The sequence below is a fragment of the Bos javanicus genome, chromosome 15, assembly GCF_032452875.1.
Source record: "Bos javanicus breed banteng chromosome 15, ARS-OSU_banteng_1.0, whole genome shotgun sequence".
Taxonomy (NCBI): Eukaryota; Metazoa; Chordata; class Mammalia; order Artiodactyla; family Bovidae; genus Bos; species Bos javanicus.
The window spans coordinates 31,756,286-31,776,750 of record NC_083882.1 but is presented as its reverse complement, the minus strand read 5'-3'; the positions used below and the strand labels follow the sequence as shown (position 1 = coordinate 31,776,750).

The following is a 20,465-nucleotide window of genomic DNA, read 5'->3' as shown; positions in this document are numbered from 1 at the left end:
CTAATGGGGAAATCAAAAGTGCATGACACTGCTGCAGGTGTTCGGTGGTAAAGTCCAGCGCAGTGTGCCAACAGAAATCTATAAAGAGGACTGTAAGAGGAAAGCTTGGCTATCCTTGCTTTCCTTCCTGTCTAAACCGGGTTCTCTAGACCATCTAGCAATTCTTTTAGTTTCTCAATATCCTTCCAATAAAGTCCTCCCCTTGATAAAGATGATTTCTATGACATGCATTCAAGATACTGATTACTACAGAGGCATAAAAGCACTTTAGGAAAATTACGCCATCAGGGACAGAAACAATTTACTGCCATATATATACTACTTCCTGTAGCAGACGAAGCTTAGTAACCTGTCATGACAGACTTATGCTTAAAGCCAGAATATTTACTTCTTCTAATAATACATTAGATTGAATCAAATGAAACTATAGATATCAGACTATAGTTTTATTAACCTAAAATTTTTTTTTACATGGTTTAACTTAATATTTCTGGGTTGTGCTAAAGGCATAGCTGTATTTCTTCCTAACTAGCTGTTCTTAGCTAATTTTAAAAGTTTACCTTCAAAATCCTTACTTAATTGTCTAACATTTTAAACATTTAAGCATTAAAATTCTACTGCTAATAGCACAAATCTCTTTCACAGCCCTGGTTCAGCCTTACAGTATGGAAACTCTCTTAAAGTCTGTAAATAACAGAGAACTCTGGGGAAAAAAATGTTCAGTAGGAATGAATTAGGACTTCCTTGTAACTCAAATGGTAAAGAATCTGCCTGCAATGCAGGAGACCTGGGTTCGATCTCTGGGTCGAGATGATTCTCTGGAGAAGGGAATGGCAACCTACTCCAGATTTCTTGCCTGAAGAATCCCATGAACAAAGAAGCCTGGCAAGCTACAGTCCAGGCCGTCACAGAGAGTTGGACACGACTGAGTGTTATGTGCCAGATGCCAGGAATGAATTAGAATCACTGAAATTTGTAAACAGAATGTGGTTTGACTCACGTTCAACCTTAAGTTGCATCTTGTTGTCTGAAACGCCTCCTGTTGAATGCTATTCTTAAACTCTAAGAAAAGAATAACTTTTGGGGTAACTGATTCTAGTTTCCAATACCCAGAAATCTGTTTAGGGAGTTTTTTCCCCTTTATGTTTACCTATATAATATCTGCTACATTTTCTTTACATTTATAGAATATTAGTTTCTCACCGAACAACTTCATATTAACCCTTCATATGCAGGCCTCAGCATTTCTCTTCCGACTCAACATCCTCATTTCTTTAATATTTCCTATTTAAGGACTCTATTTTCTAGTCCCTTTCTCATAATCACTAAACCTCATGTACATTTGCCAAGCCTTCCAAACTGCAGAACATAGTAGAGCTTAAAAGCAGATGCAATGTGAAAAAAAAGACCAGTTTTGGGGGTGGGTGAAAATGTGCTCCTGGAAGAAAGGAACAAAAAGGAATCAATGATATGGAAGATGGAGTGGGAACTGCTGGAAGCAGTCAAATACTTACCCAAACATTCTTAATACAAGTGCAAGGCTAGAAAAAATCCACTATGGAGAATAACATAAAACAGGTTTGCTTTTTCTTCTAAGAGGGTCCAAAAACAAGTCAGTAGATTTTGCTTTAAAGCAATAGTTCTTAAGTTGCCTCAATACTTGCTAAAGTGTTGCTAAGCTGATGAGGGGTTTTTACCTGAATGGCACTTCTTCCTGTGGGACATCCACATAGTAACGGATAAAAAATCTCTCGGAGTCTTCTCGCTCACCATCAGTAACAACACTGCCATTAAGTTTGGAGACGGATGGCAATCTATAAATGAAAAGCAAAAGATACAATAGAATGATTGGCTTGAGGCCCAGTCTTATTCTCTTGAAAGGATGCATTTGATGCGGCTCCGCTTGTGCACAGCTACTTACATGAACTAACGTGATAGAAAACAAACAGACCAAAAATTTCTCTAAAGTTGCGTTTTTGGAAGTAACACTGACCTTTTATAACCATACCTCACCTTTGAAAATAAGATTCTATACAGTACTGTCCAAACTTAAATATGATGCAACCCACACATGTAATTTAAATTCTCTAGTATCCACATTTTAAAAAGTAAAAAGTAAACAAATGAGCTTAATTTTAATACATTATATTTAATCTAATTTAATTTAATACTACATATTAGGCTATATTTCAACCTATAATCGACACTAAGTAACTAAGGTACTTCACGTTCTTTTTGTTCATATAAAGTGTTTGAAATCTAGTATGTGTTTTTTCATTTATAGTACATTTCAATTCAGACTAGCCATAATTTCAAGTGTTCCAAAGTCACACATGGCTTGATGGGGCCATACTGAACAGCACAGGTCTACAGAGCAGTCAGTACAATTTGCTCACATAGTTCAGGAATTCATTTATTGTATTTACAAAAGAATTGTGTAAAGAAAACAAAGCATAAGGTATGCAAGACTTACTCTTCTTAGAAGAAAAACATGCTGAAATTTATTTCCTCAGTAGGATACTATCGTGTACGTTAACAACCGGAAAGCAGTAAAGACCTGCTAGACGTGAGCTGGTCAGAAAGACCAAAGCAGTTTACAGAATCACTCTTCTTTAGGGACTCTTCAAGATTACTGTTCCCCTATTAAACTACTATGTATACACACGAGAGAACAGAGCAAAGCTCCACAGCCCTTTACATCTTAGCCAAACCTCAATGCTGTTAAAGACACATACATACAAAAATAAACCCTCACGGGACATTTCAGGAGTCTGAGGGAGGCAGAGGCTGAGACATGAAAGGCAGGACAGCTGGAGGAAGAAGGTAACAAGGTGGTGGTCAAGTTTAGGTCAATCTAAATGGAAGAAAAAACCAAAGATACTGCTCTCTTGAGTTTTACACTAATGAAACAGCCCAATTTCCAGGGATTTACACTGTAAATGACTTCTATGTTAACAGAGAAAACAAGGAATCAATTCCCAAATATACTTACTTTTTCCTCATGACCCAAAACAAGATTTCAAATATTGTAAATATCAAAAAGTATAAAACTGGAATAGACTTGTGAGGAAATTTTCAGTGGTCTTGGCAGATGAATTATATTTCACATTTTTCGTATCATATTACGTTCCTTTTCTTCTAGAATTTGGAGGTGCAGAAGCTTTAAGCACAGTCTGTCTAGAGATGGATAAACACACAGTGTACTTCCTCCCACCTTCCAATAGTGCATATTCCCTTAATGAAACAACAAAGCACCGAGGAAAGAAAGCAAAATAATCAGGACAACAGACCTGGCTATTACCAACTTCCTTCGCTCCTCAGTAGTGTATGGCTGCAGAAGAGGAATTCCTAACAACCTCACTTCTTCAAGTTTAGGGAATGAGTTCAGTTTGTCAATGTCTTCCCAGGACTGCAAACCTAATTTGAGAAATACATTGTTTAAGTAAATCCAGAAAAGCATACAAATGAGAAGATAAACATCACTAAACAAATTATTTCCATTAATAAGTTCTGAAATGCTAAAATGATCACAAAAGCTAGTTCTAGATCCTGAAATTTTTTTTTATTCAAGGAAAGACTAGAATCAGATCAGATTAGATCAGATCAGTCGCTCAGTCATGTCCGACTCTTTGCAACCCCATGAATGGCAGCACGCCAGGCCTCCCTGTCCATCACCAACTCCCAGAGTTCACTCGGACTCACGTCCATCGAGTCAGTGATGCCATCCAGCCATCTCATCCTCTGTCGTCCCCTTCTCCTCTTGCCCCCAATCCCTCCCAGCATCAGAGTCTTTTCCAATGAGTCAACTCTTCGCATGAGGTGGCCAAAGTACTGGAGTTTCAGCTTTAGCATCATTCCTTCCAAAGAAATCCCAGGGCTGATCTCCTTCAGAATGGACTGGTTGGATCTCCTTGCAGTCCAAGGGACTCTCAAGAGTCTTCTCCAACACCACAGTTCAAAAGCATCAATTCTTCAGTGCTCAGCCTTCTTCACAGTCCAACTCTCACATCCACACACGACCACAGGAAAAACCATAGCCTTGACTAGATGAACCTTTGTTGGCAAAGTAATGTCTCTGCTTTTTATATGCTATCTAGGTTGGTCATAACTTTCCTTCCAAGGAGTAAGCGTCTTTTAATTTCATGGCTGCAGTCACCATCTGCCGTGATTTTGGAGCCCAGAAAAATAAAGTCTGACACTGTTTCCAATAAAACACCATAAAACTCCCCTGCAGCCTCTCCTTTCTCCGTGACCCCAGTGTTCAAGGATCCCCTTTACTCTCCAACATTCACTCATCTACTGATTCTCTACCCAAAAGGCTGGTAAAGGCGACCACCAGTGGTTTAATAAGCAGTATGGATGTCATGATTACAAAATTTTAAAAGTGATGTGATCAACTCTTTCATCAAATACAGACTCACAGAATCTAAGAGTGGATACTGCTAGACTAAATTTTTACTTAACAAGTACTAAAATGGGCAAGGTCCACAGAACCAGAAACTAAACATTATCTTTCGACTATCTCCATCTTGGGGATAGGGAAAACACATTCAAAATTTAAAACAAACAAATTGAGACACAAAAAACTTGAACCCCTTGGGCAGGAAAATAGGCAACAAATTAAGACTGGTCAGTCTTAAAAGGAAACTCTTCCTATGGCTGTGAACAAATGTAGCATCCAAGTCTTTACTTGGCACTGGCAGGAAAAATACTCCTGCTCAGTTTTACAACACGTTAATTAAATCCATTGCAGAGAACAACGTAGTCCCTTTCGTCCCTTCCTGTTTCTATCAGCCTTCAGCAAGGTAAAGGCAGAGGAGCAATAAACTGGTGCATAACCAACCCAGGTCACTGCTGTCCTCTTCAGAACAGCATTCTATCTAGGAGGAAGAATGGAGTTAGCTCAAGCAGTGTCAGTTGTGAAATAAACAGTTTCCTTATGCAAATCACTTGTTTTTTAAAAAATTTTAATTGGAGGACAATTGCTTTATAATCACTTGTGTTTTTTGTTTTTTTTTTTACTTTTTTTTTTAAATTTTATTTTATTTTTAAACTTTACATAATCACTTGTTTTTAAGACTTAATTCCCACCCTTAAAATCTCCATGGTGAAATAAACTGTGTGGTTTTTCAGTTACAGGTCAGAATTATTTTTCCTTATATAGTTGGTTTCTTAAAAAAAAAAAAAAAAAAAGGCAGAAAGACAATGCCAAGAGAATGGGAAGAAAATCCACAGACTAGGAGAATATATTTGCTAAAGGCACATGGATAAAGGATTGTTATGCAAAATATACAAAGAACTCCTAAAACTCAACAATAGGCCAAGTAACAATCTGATTAAAAAATGGGCAGAAAACCTGAACAGACATCTCAGCAAAGAAATACAGACAGCAAGTAAGCATACGAGATGTTCTATACCATATGCCATCAGGAAAATGCAAATTAAAACAATGAGATACCACTATAAACCTGTTAGAATGGCCAGAAGCCAAAACACTCACAGAACCAAATGTTGACAAAAGATGTGGAGCAACAAGAACTCTCATTCATTACTGGTGCAATGCAAATGGTATAGCCACTTTAGAAGAGAGTTTAGTAACTTCTTACAAAACTACACATACTCTTACTATATGATCTAGCGACTGTGCTGTTATTCACCCAAATTAATTGAAAACATGTCCACACAAAAACCTACACATGGAGGTTTGCAGCTTTATTAATTAAACCAAAATGTGGAAGAAACCAAGATATTCTTCAGTTTGTGAGCAGATAAATAAACTGTGGTACATCCAGATAATGGAGTATTATTTACCACTAAAAATGAAATGAGCTATCATGAAAAGACATGAGGGAATTTAAACTAAGAGAAAGAAGTGAATTACTCAGTTAAAGAAGCCAATCTGAAAAGGCTACACACTATATGATTCCAACCATGTGACATTCTGGAAGAGGCAAAAGTATGGAGGCAGCAAAAACATCAGTGGTTGCCAGGGATTAGGGAGGCAGAAGGGATGAACAGGCAGAGAACAGAGGCTAGTTAGGGCAGTAAACTAAGGTGTGCAATACTACAATGGTAGATGTGTGTCACTATACATTTGTCCAAACCCACACAATGAACAACACCAAGAGTGCAAACTCTGGACTTTGGATGATGTCAATGCAGGTAAACTGAATGTTATCACTTTGGTGCTGGGAGGTTGATAGAAGGGGAGGTTTTGCATGAGTAGGGGCAGGGAGTATATGGGAACTCTATGTACTCTCTGCTCAGTTTTGCTGTGAATATTAAGATTCCAAATAATAAAATTTACTCATTTTTAAAATTAGGCTAAAATATTCATTCCTGTTATATGCAGAATCAAATAGCAACAAATTGATAATCAATTATATGTAAATACTAGAAAAGATAAGTGAGAATTTGAAAGGACTGGGAATTCCTTAACCTAAATCCAGACAAAACCATCTTGTTTGTAACTTTTTGTACTTTTTTACCCTTCTTTTTCAGAGAAGGCGATGGCACCCCACTCCAGTACTCTTGCCTGGAAAATCCCACGGACGTAAGAGCCTGGTGGGCTGCAGTCCATGGGGTCGCTAGAGTTGGACACAACTGAGTGACTTCACTTTCACTTTCATGCATTGGAGAAGGAAATGGCAACCCACTCCAGTGTTCTTGCCTGGAGAATCCCAGGGACGGGGAGCCTGGTGGGCTGCCGTCTATGGGGTCGCACAGAGTCGGACACGACTGAAGCGACTTAGCAGCAGCAGCAGCAGCAGCCTTCTTTTTACTACCCAATTCATCAATTTCACTTCTTTCATAGCATGGCCCCTTTAATATATAAAATATTAATAACTAATATAATACTATGCCAAGTGAATATTTGATAAATATTGATATTTACCAGAGCATTTATAAAAATGAATGCCTTAAATTTAACTTATCAATAGGCATCTACATGTCACTCTGTAAAATCATCCTGTAAGAAGGCAGAGCTATGATGGAAAGAAATACACTTTCACTGTATTTCATGCATAAATGCAGATCAATTTGCATGTAGAATAAGAACAAGCATGTCCCTCACCTGACTTGTGGAGGCTGATGGATCGCAGATTAGGAAACAACCTGGCCAATGAATCATCAGGCTCCTCGATAGCGTTCAAATGGTTGTTGGCCAGGACAAGGGTATCCAGTGAGGGAAACATAACTCCTAACTTGCGTATTTCAGTCCAGTCTTGGAGGTTATTGTCTGTTATATGTAGTAGCTTAAGAGAATGACAGCAAATAGAAGGACAAGACACTGTTTCATAGTCATTAAGGCACAGGAAGAGTTCTTCCAAACTGCAGAGAAAAAAGGAAATATTTCATTGTTTAAAGCAGTTAAGTTTCTACTTTGCACCTATTTTTAGTCACTCAGTAAATAAGCATCTACTACGTATGAGACTCTGCTACGTATAGCAGAACAAATAGAAAGATGTCTTTCTGAAGTTTAAAATACAGTTGGGAAGACGACTAAAGTACATAAAAGAGCAGAGAATGATACAACCCAGTACTAAAGTAATTGTATGCTTAAATAAATAAATGCTCAATGAAGCAGCACTGTAAGTGCAATGCCACTTCATATAGGAATGGAATTGAAATTGTAGTTGGAACAGCCAGGAAAGGATGCATGGCCTTGAAGAAGGGGCAGAGTTGGGTAAATTGAGAGGAGATAAAAGAAAATTCTAGAAACAACATGAACAGTGTTTAGAAATAGAAATAATAGTTATCATTTATTGAATTCCTACCCTGTGTCAGGTCCTGTGCAGGTGCTTTATATACCATACTTCCACTTCTGAAATTTTAATTATGCCCACTTTATAGACAAGAGATTAATAAGCTTATCAAAGGTCATATGTTTAGGAAGTGGAACTGTGATTTAAAGCTCATTCCATGCTATGCTAAATGTTGCATGCAGTGAGAAAATCAATCTCATTAGAGGGAGAGTGAGAAACTAAGATGGAATAAGTGAGTTGAGACCAGACTCTGAAAGGCTTTAATAATTTCTGTATTTAGACAATCAAGGAGACTACAGCTTCATATATTTCTTTAAACTATTTCCTTTGAATATTTATGTGCATATACAAAGATAGATATAAACAAAACATAACAAAACATTTCTAAACTGACAAACAGAAGTATAATTTCCTGCTTAAATTATTGAAAAGAATATGAGGTCCATTTTCCCATCATGCCAGCTAGGCACTTACTTAATCATCTGAGCATTAATATATTTTAGAGACACTATGATTCTTTCCTCCCAAAGAAAAGGGCTAAGGCAAAATTCTGGAATCAGGTAATCAGAAGATTAAAATGGAGAAAGGCTGGGTTGATCTTAAAATGATAAGTGCTTCTCAGGGATATTTTCTAGCCAAAGGATGATATATCCTATGTCTTGGTGCTACTCAACACTTACAAGTATTCCAGGGAAAATGCTACTAGATTACCCTCACACCCTCATTTAATTACTTCATTTTTCTAACCTCATTCTCCATTCAATCTGCAGTTCTAGTATTTCTGAGGTGGGAGGCCAGCAGTAATTCTAGGTACTAACACAGACGGCAACATAGCTCCCTCTCCATCATGCCGTTTGGGCTTACTCTGGTAACTCCTGCAGTATCGTGTGGACTGTCTCCCAAGAAGCTTTGCTGTTGTTGAGGACAAGTTTTCGAACCCCAGAGAAGGACCCAGCACATGTTCTTTCTAAAACTGATAAATTCAGAGGGTTGGAACTCAGGTTTAGAAACTCCAACTGGGGAACATTTGACACAATTTTACTGACCTACGGAGAAAAAAAAGAAAAGCATATTAGGCAGTAATCAGAGATTTTAAACAGCAATCATAGTCAAGAAAACCTAAGTGAGTGGGTCTCCAGGCAAAATGCCACTTATACTATGAAGTCCTATTTAGAGATGGTATGCACAGAGAGGCATAAATAATTTCAACAAATCATGGCAAATGATTTAATTCCTTTCTATAGCATCACTGAAAATTAATGGTATAAAAGAAAAATTTTCTATGTTGCCTCTGGCAAAGTTTTTGATTCTGCTCTGTATAATATTCTCTTTGATATCACTATATGCTATTTTGGAGAAAAGATCATTTGGATGACATTTTCTAAACAGCTGAGATTGGGTCATGTACAAGTAATTCTCTTTGAATATCTCTTCCTTCCATTCTCAGTACAATATTAAGGCTAATTAAAGGTTTATTGAAGACCACATGGTAACAATTCAGGTATTCAAAATTAATTACATAATCATTTAGAAAACACTTTCAGCTTGGTCCAAAGATGCACCAAACTTTAAAATATATTTACTTAAAAATAAAGAGCATCTGTGACTATATTACAAAAGAGAAAACATGATCATCAACAAAAGAGAAAACATGATCAAAACATGATCATGATCATCAAACATGATTTAGCGAGCAACTTGGTACACAAGAAAGAAAAAAAAAAAGGAAATGAGCTTCATTGATTACTGACCTTAACTATTCCCTATGCACTGTACTAGGTTTTTAGGGCTTCCTGGGTAGCTCAGGTGATAGAGAATCCACTGCAGTGCAGGAGATCCTGGGTTCGATTCCTGGGTTGGGAAGTTCCCCTGGAGAAGGGCTGGCTACCCACTCCAGTATTCTTGCCTGGAGAATCCCCATGGACAGAGGAGCCTGGCAGGCTACAGTCCATGGGGTTGCAGAGTCGGACACGACTGAGTGACTAAGCACAGCACACTAGGCTTCGGTTTAAAATGCAAGAGATTCATACCAGTTGGCATATATTCTCCTGTATGATCTCTTTTGTGATCAAATGGTACCAAGCATTTGGGTGATATATGCCTAAGATTTGGAGTTTAGTGAGTGGCCACAACACAGCTGAATAGTCCACACATGGACCGATCCTTTGCTGCATTCTACCACCTGGATACCAATGATACAAAGGCTTTTCACACAGAAGATGATGACTAGCTATGCTTTAAGGACCACAAAAAAAAAAAAAGATGAAAAGGAACTGGCTCCAACTATAGCATGAAGGATAAGTTCTAATTTTAGTACTGCTGCTGCTACTGCTGCTAAGTCGCTTCAGTCGTGTCCGACTCTGCGACTCCATGGACTGCAGCCTACCAGGCTTCTCGGTCCATGGGATTCTCCAGGCAAGAACACTGGAGTGGGTTGCCATTTCCTTCGCCAATACATGAAAGTGGAAAGTGAAAGTGAAGTCGCTCAGTCGTGTCTGACTCTTAGTGACCCCATGGACTGAAGCCTACCAGGCTCCTCCATCCATGGGATTTTCCGGGCAACAGTACTGGAGTGGGGTGCCATTGCCTTCTCCCAATTTTAGTACAACCCCAGTTAAATAAACAAAGCATACACCCTTTGCTAACCACCACCCTTCATATTTTATTTTTATAATAAAGAAAACTTCCCCAAAATGGATACTCTCAAGAGTTTTTGAAGCAATTTCTGAAAGAATTTCCAAGGCTAGCAGATACCTGATGTGATCCTCTTCATGGTTTGCATCTGCACTACTATCTAATGAGAATAAAGATTTAAAGTAATGACTCATCATACATCACCCACTGGCTATCTCTTTTACATATGGTAATGTATACTTTTCAGTGCTATTCTCTCAAATCATCCCACTCTTTCCTTCTCCCACCGTGTCCAAAAGTCTGTTCTTTATGTCTGTGTCTCCTTTGCTCTGTGAAAACCAGGAGGGATGGGGTGGACGTGGGAGGAGGGCTCAGAAGGGAGGGGACACGTGTATGCCTATGGCCAATTCATGTTGTTATATGGCAAAGGCCATTACAGTACTGTAAAGTAATTATCCTCCAAATAATTAATTAAAAAAATAATTACTCAGCCCTAGAATATCCTAAAAAATGTAACATTGGACTACAAGTGAATAATCCAAATATTATTTGGAAAATAGTACATGTTAGAAATAAATATCTTCTTTAAAAGATTAAAATTTAAAAGGATTTTGGGTCACCTTAGATTAACAATATTCTGGAAAATATTATAGTCATTACACAGGTAGGTTTATTCAAGGCAGAAAAATGTCTTAATAGTAAAGGCTAATATTCAATGAGTATCTCAGGCTTCTCTTTTTTAAATTCTAAAACTAGAAAACAAGACCCATCGATCTGAAATGAGTTCAGGATACTCATATGCAGAACATGGAGATGAACTCAGACCACCTCTTCGGTCTCCACAGCTCTATGACTTAACAGGGGACCCTCTACTTTTGAAAAGGAAGAAACTAAGGTTTTAAGAAAAATGGGAAAGGATTGTGAGATAACAATCTGTAATTTATACCTAAGCTATTCTCTACTTCACCCGAGTGGGGGCTTCCTCCCTCCTCTAAACTGCTTAGTTCAATTTCCTTTATAAAATGGTTTTGATAAGGAGAGGAGGATAAAAGAGATACTTTGGGAAAGGTCAGACAAAAATCTACTTAGCCAAATATTCAAATCAAAAGCTAAAAAATGCATCTCTTTTTTTTTATACATACAGATGCCCAGTTTTAGAAGGGCTGGAGACAAATCTTTGCCTCTCCCCCAAGTATTACACTTCTCACTCCTATTTATATTAGCCTCTGAATAGATAGCAGCCAGTTGTTTAAAGTATAAAAGAAGCTACTTATAACATTAAGGACCATTCAAAAACACTGAAAGGACAAACTAGATTATTCTGTTCCATACTGCTATATCAAATACTGGCTGAAATAAACTTAGTTAATGGCCAGGGACAGATGATCTTTCTGGTAATCAAATACATGTGTTGCAATGGGTTGGAATGTAATATCTTAAAACTGTGACCTATGAGGCCTTCTGTAGCTTGGCAGAGAGTTTAATCAATTCTAAAAAAGGTCAATATTCTTCCACTGTCAGTATTTCTCCCCTATCTCTGTGTTCTGATATATATTCTAGAAGACTAAGATGAGCTACAGTTAAGGGGAAGGACAAAATATAAAGGAAAGATGAAAACAAAAATAAATTGGAAAATGGAAACCTGAAGGGTAGCAGCAAACATTCATTTGAAAACTGCCTGAAATCAGACTATAGAGCACTTACAGGAATATACAAACTGAGCACCAATACAGTGCAAATAAACGTGTGGCTGTGAGTGTCGTCTCAGCTGTGAGCTCAGTCCTGTCAACTCTTTGAGGCTCCATGGACTGTAGCCCACCAGGCTCCTCTCTCCGTGGAATTTTCCAGGCAAGAATACTGGAGTGGGGTGCGCTTTCCTACTCCAGGGATCTTCCCAACTCAGGGATCGAACCCACGTCTCCTGCGTCTCCTGCATTGGCAGGTGGATTCTTTATCACCAGCACCGCCTGGAAAGCCCAAACATGTGACCCTCTGGCTCTATCAGTCAATGTGGGTTGGAAAAATGTTCAGTGTAGATCTTTGTCTAAGCAGAGAAAAGGCTGAATTACCTAGTATAAATTTTGTGTTCTGATCCGTGTTGACACAAATCATCTTTCTGAGGTAGCAGTTATATCTCTAGTAAACTGTTCCCACTAGTTAGCAAAAGCTTATGTATGTGGTCAAAGCACAAAGTACAACACCTCTGTGAAATTTTTACTGCCAAAGGAATAAATTTAGGGGAATCAGCTTGTGAACATAGGAGCTAAAATGATTCAGGGTAAGAGTTGGTCTGACTTGTCATCCACGCAGGTCAAAAGTCTCACCAGAGATTCAGCAGGAGGACTGCTGTGGGAATCCTGGAGAAGGAGGATAACAAGGTAGTTCTTTTTGCATCTGTACAATGTGGACAGAGCATGCATGTCAATTAAGCATCTCAAAGGACCCAGAAGGCACACACTGTAACTTGTTGAACAGTGACTGTAAGAGTTGTTTGTATAAGTGAACCAATCAATAAATACATGGATAAGTAGAGACTGTTTCTTGGAAACAGCCAGGTAAATCTGTATATATTAACACATGATTTAGAAATCAAGTGGCGTACATCTCAACGAATTTTGGCAAACATCTTAATGAAAGTAGGAAATATAATGGGGAGCACAGATAACAGATTAAATAAGACTATGAAATGGATGAATATAAGAAAAGCTAAAGAAAAGTAAGTTATAGATAGATTTTTCTTTAACAAGAAAGCGGTCTTAGAATTTGTATCACATTTAATATCTACCAGGTGTCTTGATAATTAATTTTATCAGTAGCCTTGTCTTACAGATGATAAAGGAATAAGTGAATTTCTTAAGATTACAGGAAAAGTTAGAGCAACTGGGCCTGATCAAACCTCAAGATACAATCATTTATTCTTTAATGAACTCAGCAAACATATGAATGCCTAGAATGCTGCTGTTTGCTGTTTAGTCACTAAGTCATGTGCTATACTTTGTGACCCCATGAACTGTAGCCTGCCAGGCTCGTCTTGTCCGTGGGATTTACCAGGCAAGAATACTGGAGTGTGTTGCTATTTTCTTTTCCAGCCTAGACTGCTACTGCTGATGATAAAAAAGAAAGCCCTGAAAAACCTCATGGTCCAGCAGAAAACTGCCAAGTAAGCCAGTGACTGCGCTACACTGTGATGAATTCTGTCACAGCAGCGTGATATAGGTGTTTGGATGATCTAATTCTGCCTGAGTGAGAGTCAGGGCAAGTTTCAGAGAGGAACAACAACTTGGGCCAAATCTTGAAAGATACACAGAAAGCAGCTGGGTAGACAGAGGAGAAAGAGAACAGTAGATTCAGAATGAATAAAAGCAGGGAAGTTTTCCTTGTCAGGATTTACCATGAACTGCAGAAAAGCACATGGCTAAAGATGGAGAAAAGACTCTGGAAATAGCAAGGGGTCACATGGTGGAGGGTCACACTTAGAGAGTTCAAACCATTGTTTGTAGGCAGTGAAAATCAGTGAAGGGACTTGAAGCTTCATAACCACGTTTCATTATTTAAAGGAGTCTGGTACCACTGCAGAAGGTAGCTTAGAGGAAGCAGAGTAAAACCTGAGGCAGAAAACCCATTAAGATACTTTTCCAGTAGTCCAAACAAGAAATAAGAACCTAAATTAAGGTAAAAAATCAAGCAGGAAGAACTATTTTTCTCTTAAAGATACCTTATATCAGGTGATGTTATAATCAGGTAGTAATGTTATATATAACAAGAGAGAATGTCATAATACTATTATTTGTGCAACTCAGAGTTACTCTGAGGTCAAAGGCATCAGTTACGTCAAATCACCAATAAGACTCAATAAAACAAGGAAAAGTTCTAAAATATTTAGAATAAATTTCAGTATCAAGAAAAAATATTTTTATAACCTTAGTTTTGAGCTCCAGCAATTTTTAATGTCAATTTATGGTAATAAATAGTGAAGTAGTAGCAGAGAATGAACACAGGATATGTAAACTCGTGAAACAACAGGTAATTTAATGCACTGTTAGCAGTCTAAACCTCTGTGGTCTTATTAACCTCTTGATGCCTAGAATAAAGTTTCTCAGTGTTTTTCACATTAATGAAAAACAAGCAATAACAAAGTTAACTGAAAAATCACTATAGAAACAGTTGAAGCAATCGGTTATTTCTCTTGAGACATACAGAGAAGAATCCCAAGTGAGAAGCAGAATTCAGCAGCATACATAGCAACACAGAATAATATAGTGAGTCATTGCTGCCCTTCACCAAAACTCAGCAATATAAAGCTTTACCTCATGCCAGTCTTCAAGTTTATTGTCAGAAAGATCTAGTTCTGACACGTGAGCACAGAAGGCAGCAATTTCTTTTTCATCTCCTGCACAGGTTATTCCACAGCTGTTCAACACCAATACACTTGGGAGGTTGAGGCGATCTGAATCACAAGGGAAATGAAACATGTTCTACGTCAGCCTAATTCTTGTCTACATACACTGAACCGTCAGGAATCAAAATCAAATTATGTGAAATTACACAAGGCCCTGAGAATACAGGATGTGATGGAATCCAAGGGTATTGAATTTCAAGGGGGAGATAGCCAAATATGACCCAGGAGGAGATTAGAAGTACTAGACTGAGGAGTCCTGGAGGCTTTACCTCCTGGCAGGACTGTTTAGCTCAACTACCAACAACAGAACCATCACCCACACTGTCACCTTATCATCTGACGTTAGATCCCTGTGATTCACGGCAGGGCTACCACTGTCTTCTCATGGCCTCAAGTCTTTCTCTTTAAAATTTAGTTCAAAAGTATCATTCTGGTTAGCTCTTTTCTCAGACAGTCTGATTTGTATTTTCACCTCTTGTTGCCTTTGAAAATTATCTCAGACCATTAGGTAGTGTATCGGCTAAATCAATTCTGTTCTTCAAGTTCATATCAACTCAAGGAATCTTCCTCACTTACATGAATCCATTTAAAAATCTACATCTTTCTCCCATACTTGTCCATCAGTCAACCCCCTTTCATATCCACATAGAATTTGTCCCTTAGAAAAATGAGACTTTCAAAAATATATAATTATGAGGGAATATATTTCAGAGTCTTAAACCATTCAATGAATTCAGTCAAACTACTGCTTGTTCAAAAATAAGCCAATAAAATCACTCTTCCTATCTCTAGTAAAAAGGACCAATATGATAATTCAGCCACTTTTTTCCTATTTGATATAAAACAAAGACTAACAAAAGTATATTTTATAAATGGAGACCTCAAATAATATGATTTTTCAACTTAGTGCTTTTCACAAAATCAATTTTCTCAGGCTGGAAGTAGATCCTAAAAAAATGATCAAGTAAGAAATCCACTTCTTTCTGCTGTTCCAGTTTATATGGAGTGGTAAGATAGTGGTATTGAGAAATAGCAAACATTTAGTAACCTTCGGACATAGGAACTTTAAAACACTGTTTAATATTAACCTCCCATAATGACAAAGAACTATTTCCAAGAACAATTAATTACAACATTAAGTGCAAACCGAAAACACACATTATATGTTTCCAGTTGTAGATGACTGCTCACATAAGCCCCCTCCTAGAATGTCTTTATCCCCTCTCTAACCAAATTTTACTTTCTTGAAGGATTAGTTCAAATCTCACAATTTTGAACTCTTTCCTGTTCGTATTAACTCACTCCCTAAATTTCTTTCCCAATCAGTGTGCCATTCATTTGATTCAATATAAACTACCTTGTGTTATTATACATTTTTATAAATGTGAGTATCTTGTAATCCAATAGGCTATGAGGTCATTGAGGGCACAGGCCAGGCTTGTACTATCTTCTACCTTCCAAGTTCTTTGAAATACTCTCATTCAAATATTGCTCTTGCCCTGTGAGTGCAACTAAAATGCCTTTTGGCCAATCTGGAGGAAGATAAATCCTTTCAGGTTTTCCAAGAAACTAAAATCATAGAAAGGGAGAAAGGCTATTCAATTCATAATTCAAAATAAAGGGAATCATTTGCAAATAAGGCAATAGTCTGGTTTAATGTCCTAAGTAAGTTCCAGTAAATAAATGTTTTATGTCCCATCTTTCTTACCTTTCATAGGAGAGCCCTGAGGTGTGGCTGGGACATGGACTCCCATCCCAGGACCACGGCGATAAGGAAAGTTTTCAGGACTGTATTTTTCACATAATACTTGCATAAAACTCCTCCCGCTAGGTTGATCCATCTTCCTTTCCTAAAATTCTATAAGAAATCAGAAACCATCAAAATTTGTCTATTTATTCACACAGGAAATATTTATTGATAATCAATTATTTACAAGGTACTAAGCAAGGCATTGCCAACACAGAAGAGATGGTCACTGACCCCAGGAACTTATACTGTGGTGAGATCTCATGATTTAGGGAAGCTACATAGGCAGACAAATGGCAGCAATATAGTTCAGCATATGGTAACTGCAATACAGATGAAAAGAGCTACAAGATTTAGAAGAGAAGGCCATCAGCCAAGTGTAACAGGAAGACTCTGGCTGGTGCACGGGTTCACGTGATAGGAGGAAAGGGGGCCAATAGGAAGGCACAGATTAAACATCAGACTGAAGAATGGGACGAATACTTTGACCCTGAATTGACGTTTGTTACTTAAAGTCCTCTCTTCTTCCACAGCTACTTCTACTGAGGAATGACTATATAGGTTCTAGTTGAGGGATAAAAATAAAGAATTCTATGGAGGCTTCTGGGAATAATCCTTAAAAGATAGCCAGTGTGCCCTTTGTCCTCCTTCCCCATCTCCTCAGTTCTATTGCCTAGAAACAGATCCTTGCTGTTGTGACCAAGAGACACATCCTAAGGAAGGTGAAACAAACAGCTGAAAGGGACTTAAGTCCCTGAGGATGTCATGGAACTGAGGTGCCATAATGCTGCTCAGTGCATATCTCTGGAAATTTCAGTAAAAGAGGAATAACCTTGTTTTATTTGAGCCACTGTCCTCAATTTTTCAGTCACTTAAAAATGAGCCTAATCCTAACTAAGTCAGAGTATCATTAGCACTAATGTATTAGTATTAGTATTGTCAAGGTCAAGTCTAACCTCAGCTAAGGGTACAAACATACTGTAATCCCAGCATACTCCCAGTACTCATGCATAGGTTAAAAAAGGTAACATCAAACAGCGTGGGCCTGCTTACCATTATCTTGAGGAACTGGCTTTTGATCTGTATTAAACATAAATCAAAATATAGGCCACCAATTGTCCTCTGTAGTTCTGCCTATTAGAAACTAAACTTTTTACTAAAATAATCAGAAAAAAAAGGAAGAAGGATAAAGAGTACTCAAAGAAGAGTACTCTTCTTTGAATACTTAAACAGAGCAGAGAGAATGCACAATGGTATAGAAGAGTAACCAGAAGAAATCTAACAAGAGAGCATCAGGATCACCTAAAGAGGAATCTCAGACAGAGGAGACCCTGTGTGGGAGAAGAGTTAGATGCTGCAAAGCACAGGGGTGACACAACGAGAGCCCAGTGACGCAGTGGTAGTACAAGCAGACTCAACATCTACTTAGAAAGCAAGCTTTTCAGGAGTTTTAGGGGCCAAGGGGAAGACGGAGTCAAGGCTGGCTCCCAGGTTTCTAGTCCAGGTGACTAGGTCACTGGTGATAACCCTAAGTAAAAAGAGAATGCAGAAAGATCTAGTTTCAAGCAGGAAAATGATGAATTCTATTTTACACATGTTCAATCCGAGGCATCTGATTCAGGGAAACAGACTGAAGTTGGGTGAGAAAAGTGAGCTTGAGGTGAGGCTTTGGACCTCATCAGGAAATATCATGAATAAGGACAGTCAGGTGACAGAACTCTCCAGGACACTGATATTTAAGATCCAGGTAGAGGAAGCAACATCATGAAGGAAAACAAAAAGGGAAAGAGAGTGGAGTGTATAGCTAACACTTTGAGAAGTTCTGATGAGAAGGTGAGGAAGAAAATGAGCTGATAAGGAAGGCAGGAATAGGACAGAGTAGGGATCAGGGGAGCAAGTGCCCAAGATTTTTCCTCTTAAAATAGGAGATACCTGACACAGTTTAGGTTATGGAGATGTAGCAAGTAGAGCTGGAGAGTATGAAAACGACTACTGGTACCTGGTCCTAGGAAAAACTAGCAGGAATGAGCCTTCTAGAAGGCTGTTTGGTACTGGTCAGGTAACACTGCAAACTGTTTACCATTGGCAGTGATACATTTACTTCACTATGCTGCCCTGGGTTTGCTTTTGCTTTCAGTCTAATTATACTCATGTTAGGTATTTTCCTCATGTGACTGTCCTGGCTCCACCATGGCATTATAAAGGTGAGCAATGCTATGCAATTCTGCTTCTTCAGCATTGATTCACAGCATCTGGCACAGTACTCTACACACAGTCATGGTTCAATAAGTGTCGCTGAGTACTATTAATAAAATAACTAGCTTTCGGTATGCCAAGTAGAAAGTGCAGAGGATTCAGGATCAGGAGTAGATATAAGTCCCACCCAGTTCTACCACTTAATACTTTTGTGCCATTGAGCAAGACATTGTGTTTCTCTGGGGCTTAAATGTCCTTTCTGTAAAAGACAATATTAATATCTATACTTCTTGGAGTTCAGGGTTACCATAGAGCTCTGAAATGTACAAATGTGTTATTTAGATTATAGGGCTCTTGTAAATCTCTAAAATTCAGAACTGTTACTAATTATAAAAGGAATTTGTAATGTGGTAAAAGGCACATAAACATAGAAAACTTTGACTCTGGCAATTGCTAGCTGGGTAAAACATAAACTAGTTATCTAACCTCTTTCCACTTCAAATTTTCCCACTATGGATGAGCTACAAATTTCCTCTTGTATTTGCAGTAGGAATGTAAAAATGACATGAATATAAAAGTGGTCTTTAAACCTGGCCCACTTTCTAGATCGCTACCAGGACCACGTCTTCTGTACTTTATGACATCAACTCACAAACACCTAGAGCACAGAGGAGACACTCATTGACCACACGTCCAAAAGTTTTATCTGTGTGATCTATCAAAGTTTAGACAGTGGAAATGCATTTCATAACAAGTATACTACAAGTCAACTTGAAAATATAGGGCTGCCCTCTGTCACGGTTGTCATTTGGGAGCTTAAGAACAGGGTCTGTTTTAGTACAAGAGAGCTTGTTCTTTCTGTGCACACGGAGTGGTAAGTACATGCTGCTGTCCTCTGTCCCAGCACTGTGCCAAAACCGAACTCTGCATTTTCATCAATGACTCCAGAAACCTCCAGGTAGAAAGGTTCTTTCTCAACGTAAACTCATCACTGACAACAGACAGCACAGAGCAGGTGCTATGCCACTAGTGACAGGCCCCACGGTTCTGATCAAAGGCCGCCTCAAGCAGAACGCCAAGAGAATTTTCAGAAACGTTTAACAAAAAGTCAAAGAGGTTGCACTGCTATCTTCCATACATACAACTGGCAGTTCAAAAGAATGAAAACTGTGTGGGAGGGTGCTCAACTGTCAGTGTCAAAATAACAAGTCACCAAGATTAAACAGCATCTTTTAACTGGAAGCTTCACATTCACTTAATCCTAAACCTCTTCATTCAAGGACAATAATCTTAATCACAATTTAAATATAGACAAGCTGAGTGTGGAATTAAAGAGACCTTGGCTAAAACTGGAGTCTGGACAGGGCTATAGGCTGAGCTTTCATCCCTGCCATGTGACATTAATTACTTCAAACAGGAAGAAACGCAAGCCTTCATCTATGACAGGAAGATGTTGCCTACTTTACTAGTCAGCAGGAAGAAAAAAATGCTCCGCCCAGTGACAACCCAGCCAGAGACTGAAAACAGCCCAACCAACCGCCATACTTCGGACTCCCAGCTTCCTCAATGGACTCTTTGGTTATGTAACGCCACCCTCTTCAGCTCCCCTCATTTTCCCTATAAAAGCAAGTTCCCCTTCCTTGGATCTGCCTATGGTCTGCCATAGTTTGCATATCTCACATTGTAAATCCTCTGGCTATTCCCGAATAAACTGGCTTTTGGT

The 20,465-nt window shown here is 38.4% G+C and overlaps 1 protein-coding gene across 6 annotated transcripts in view; it reads right to left on the bottom strand.

Moving 5' to 3' along the window:
• The window catches only part of TBCEL (tubulin folding cofactor E like), a 66,383-nt gene that overhangs the window by 29,068 nt on the left and 16,850 nt on the right, over positions 1–20,465 (bottom strand). For 5 of the 6 annotated variants that reach the window (XM_061440616.1, XM_061440612.1, XM_061440613.1 and 2 more), the window contains 6 exons: positions 16,508–16,657; positions 14,708–14,847; positions 8,631–8,812; positions 7,076–7,332; positions 3,291–3,417; positions 1,698–1,814 (listed from right to left, as the gene is read on the bottom strand). In XM_061440616.1, the coding sequence (XP_061296600.1) occupies positions 1,698–1,814; positions 3,291–3,417; positions 7,076–7,332; positions 8,631–8,812; positions 14,708–14,847; positions 16,508–16,640 (956 nt within the window). In that variant the 5' untranslated portion in view covers positions 16,641–16,657. The remainder of the gene's footprint in view (positions 1–1,697; positions 1,815–3,290; positions 3,418–7,075; positions 7,333–8,630; positions 8,813–14,707; positions 14,848–16,507; positions 16,658–20,465) is intronic. The other variant, XM_061440617.1, reaches the window with a different exon arrangement.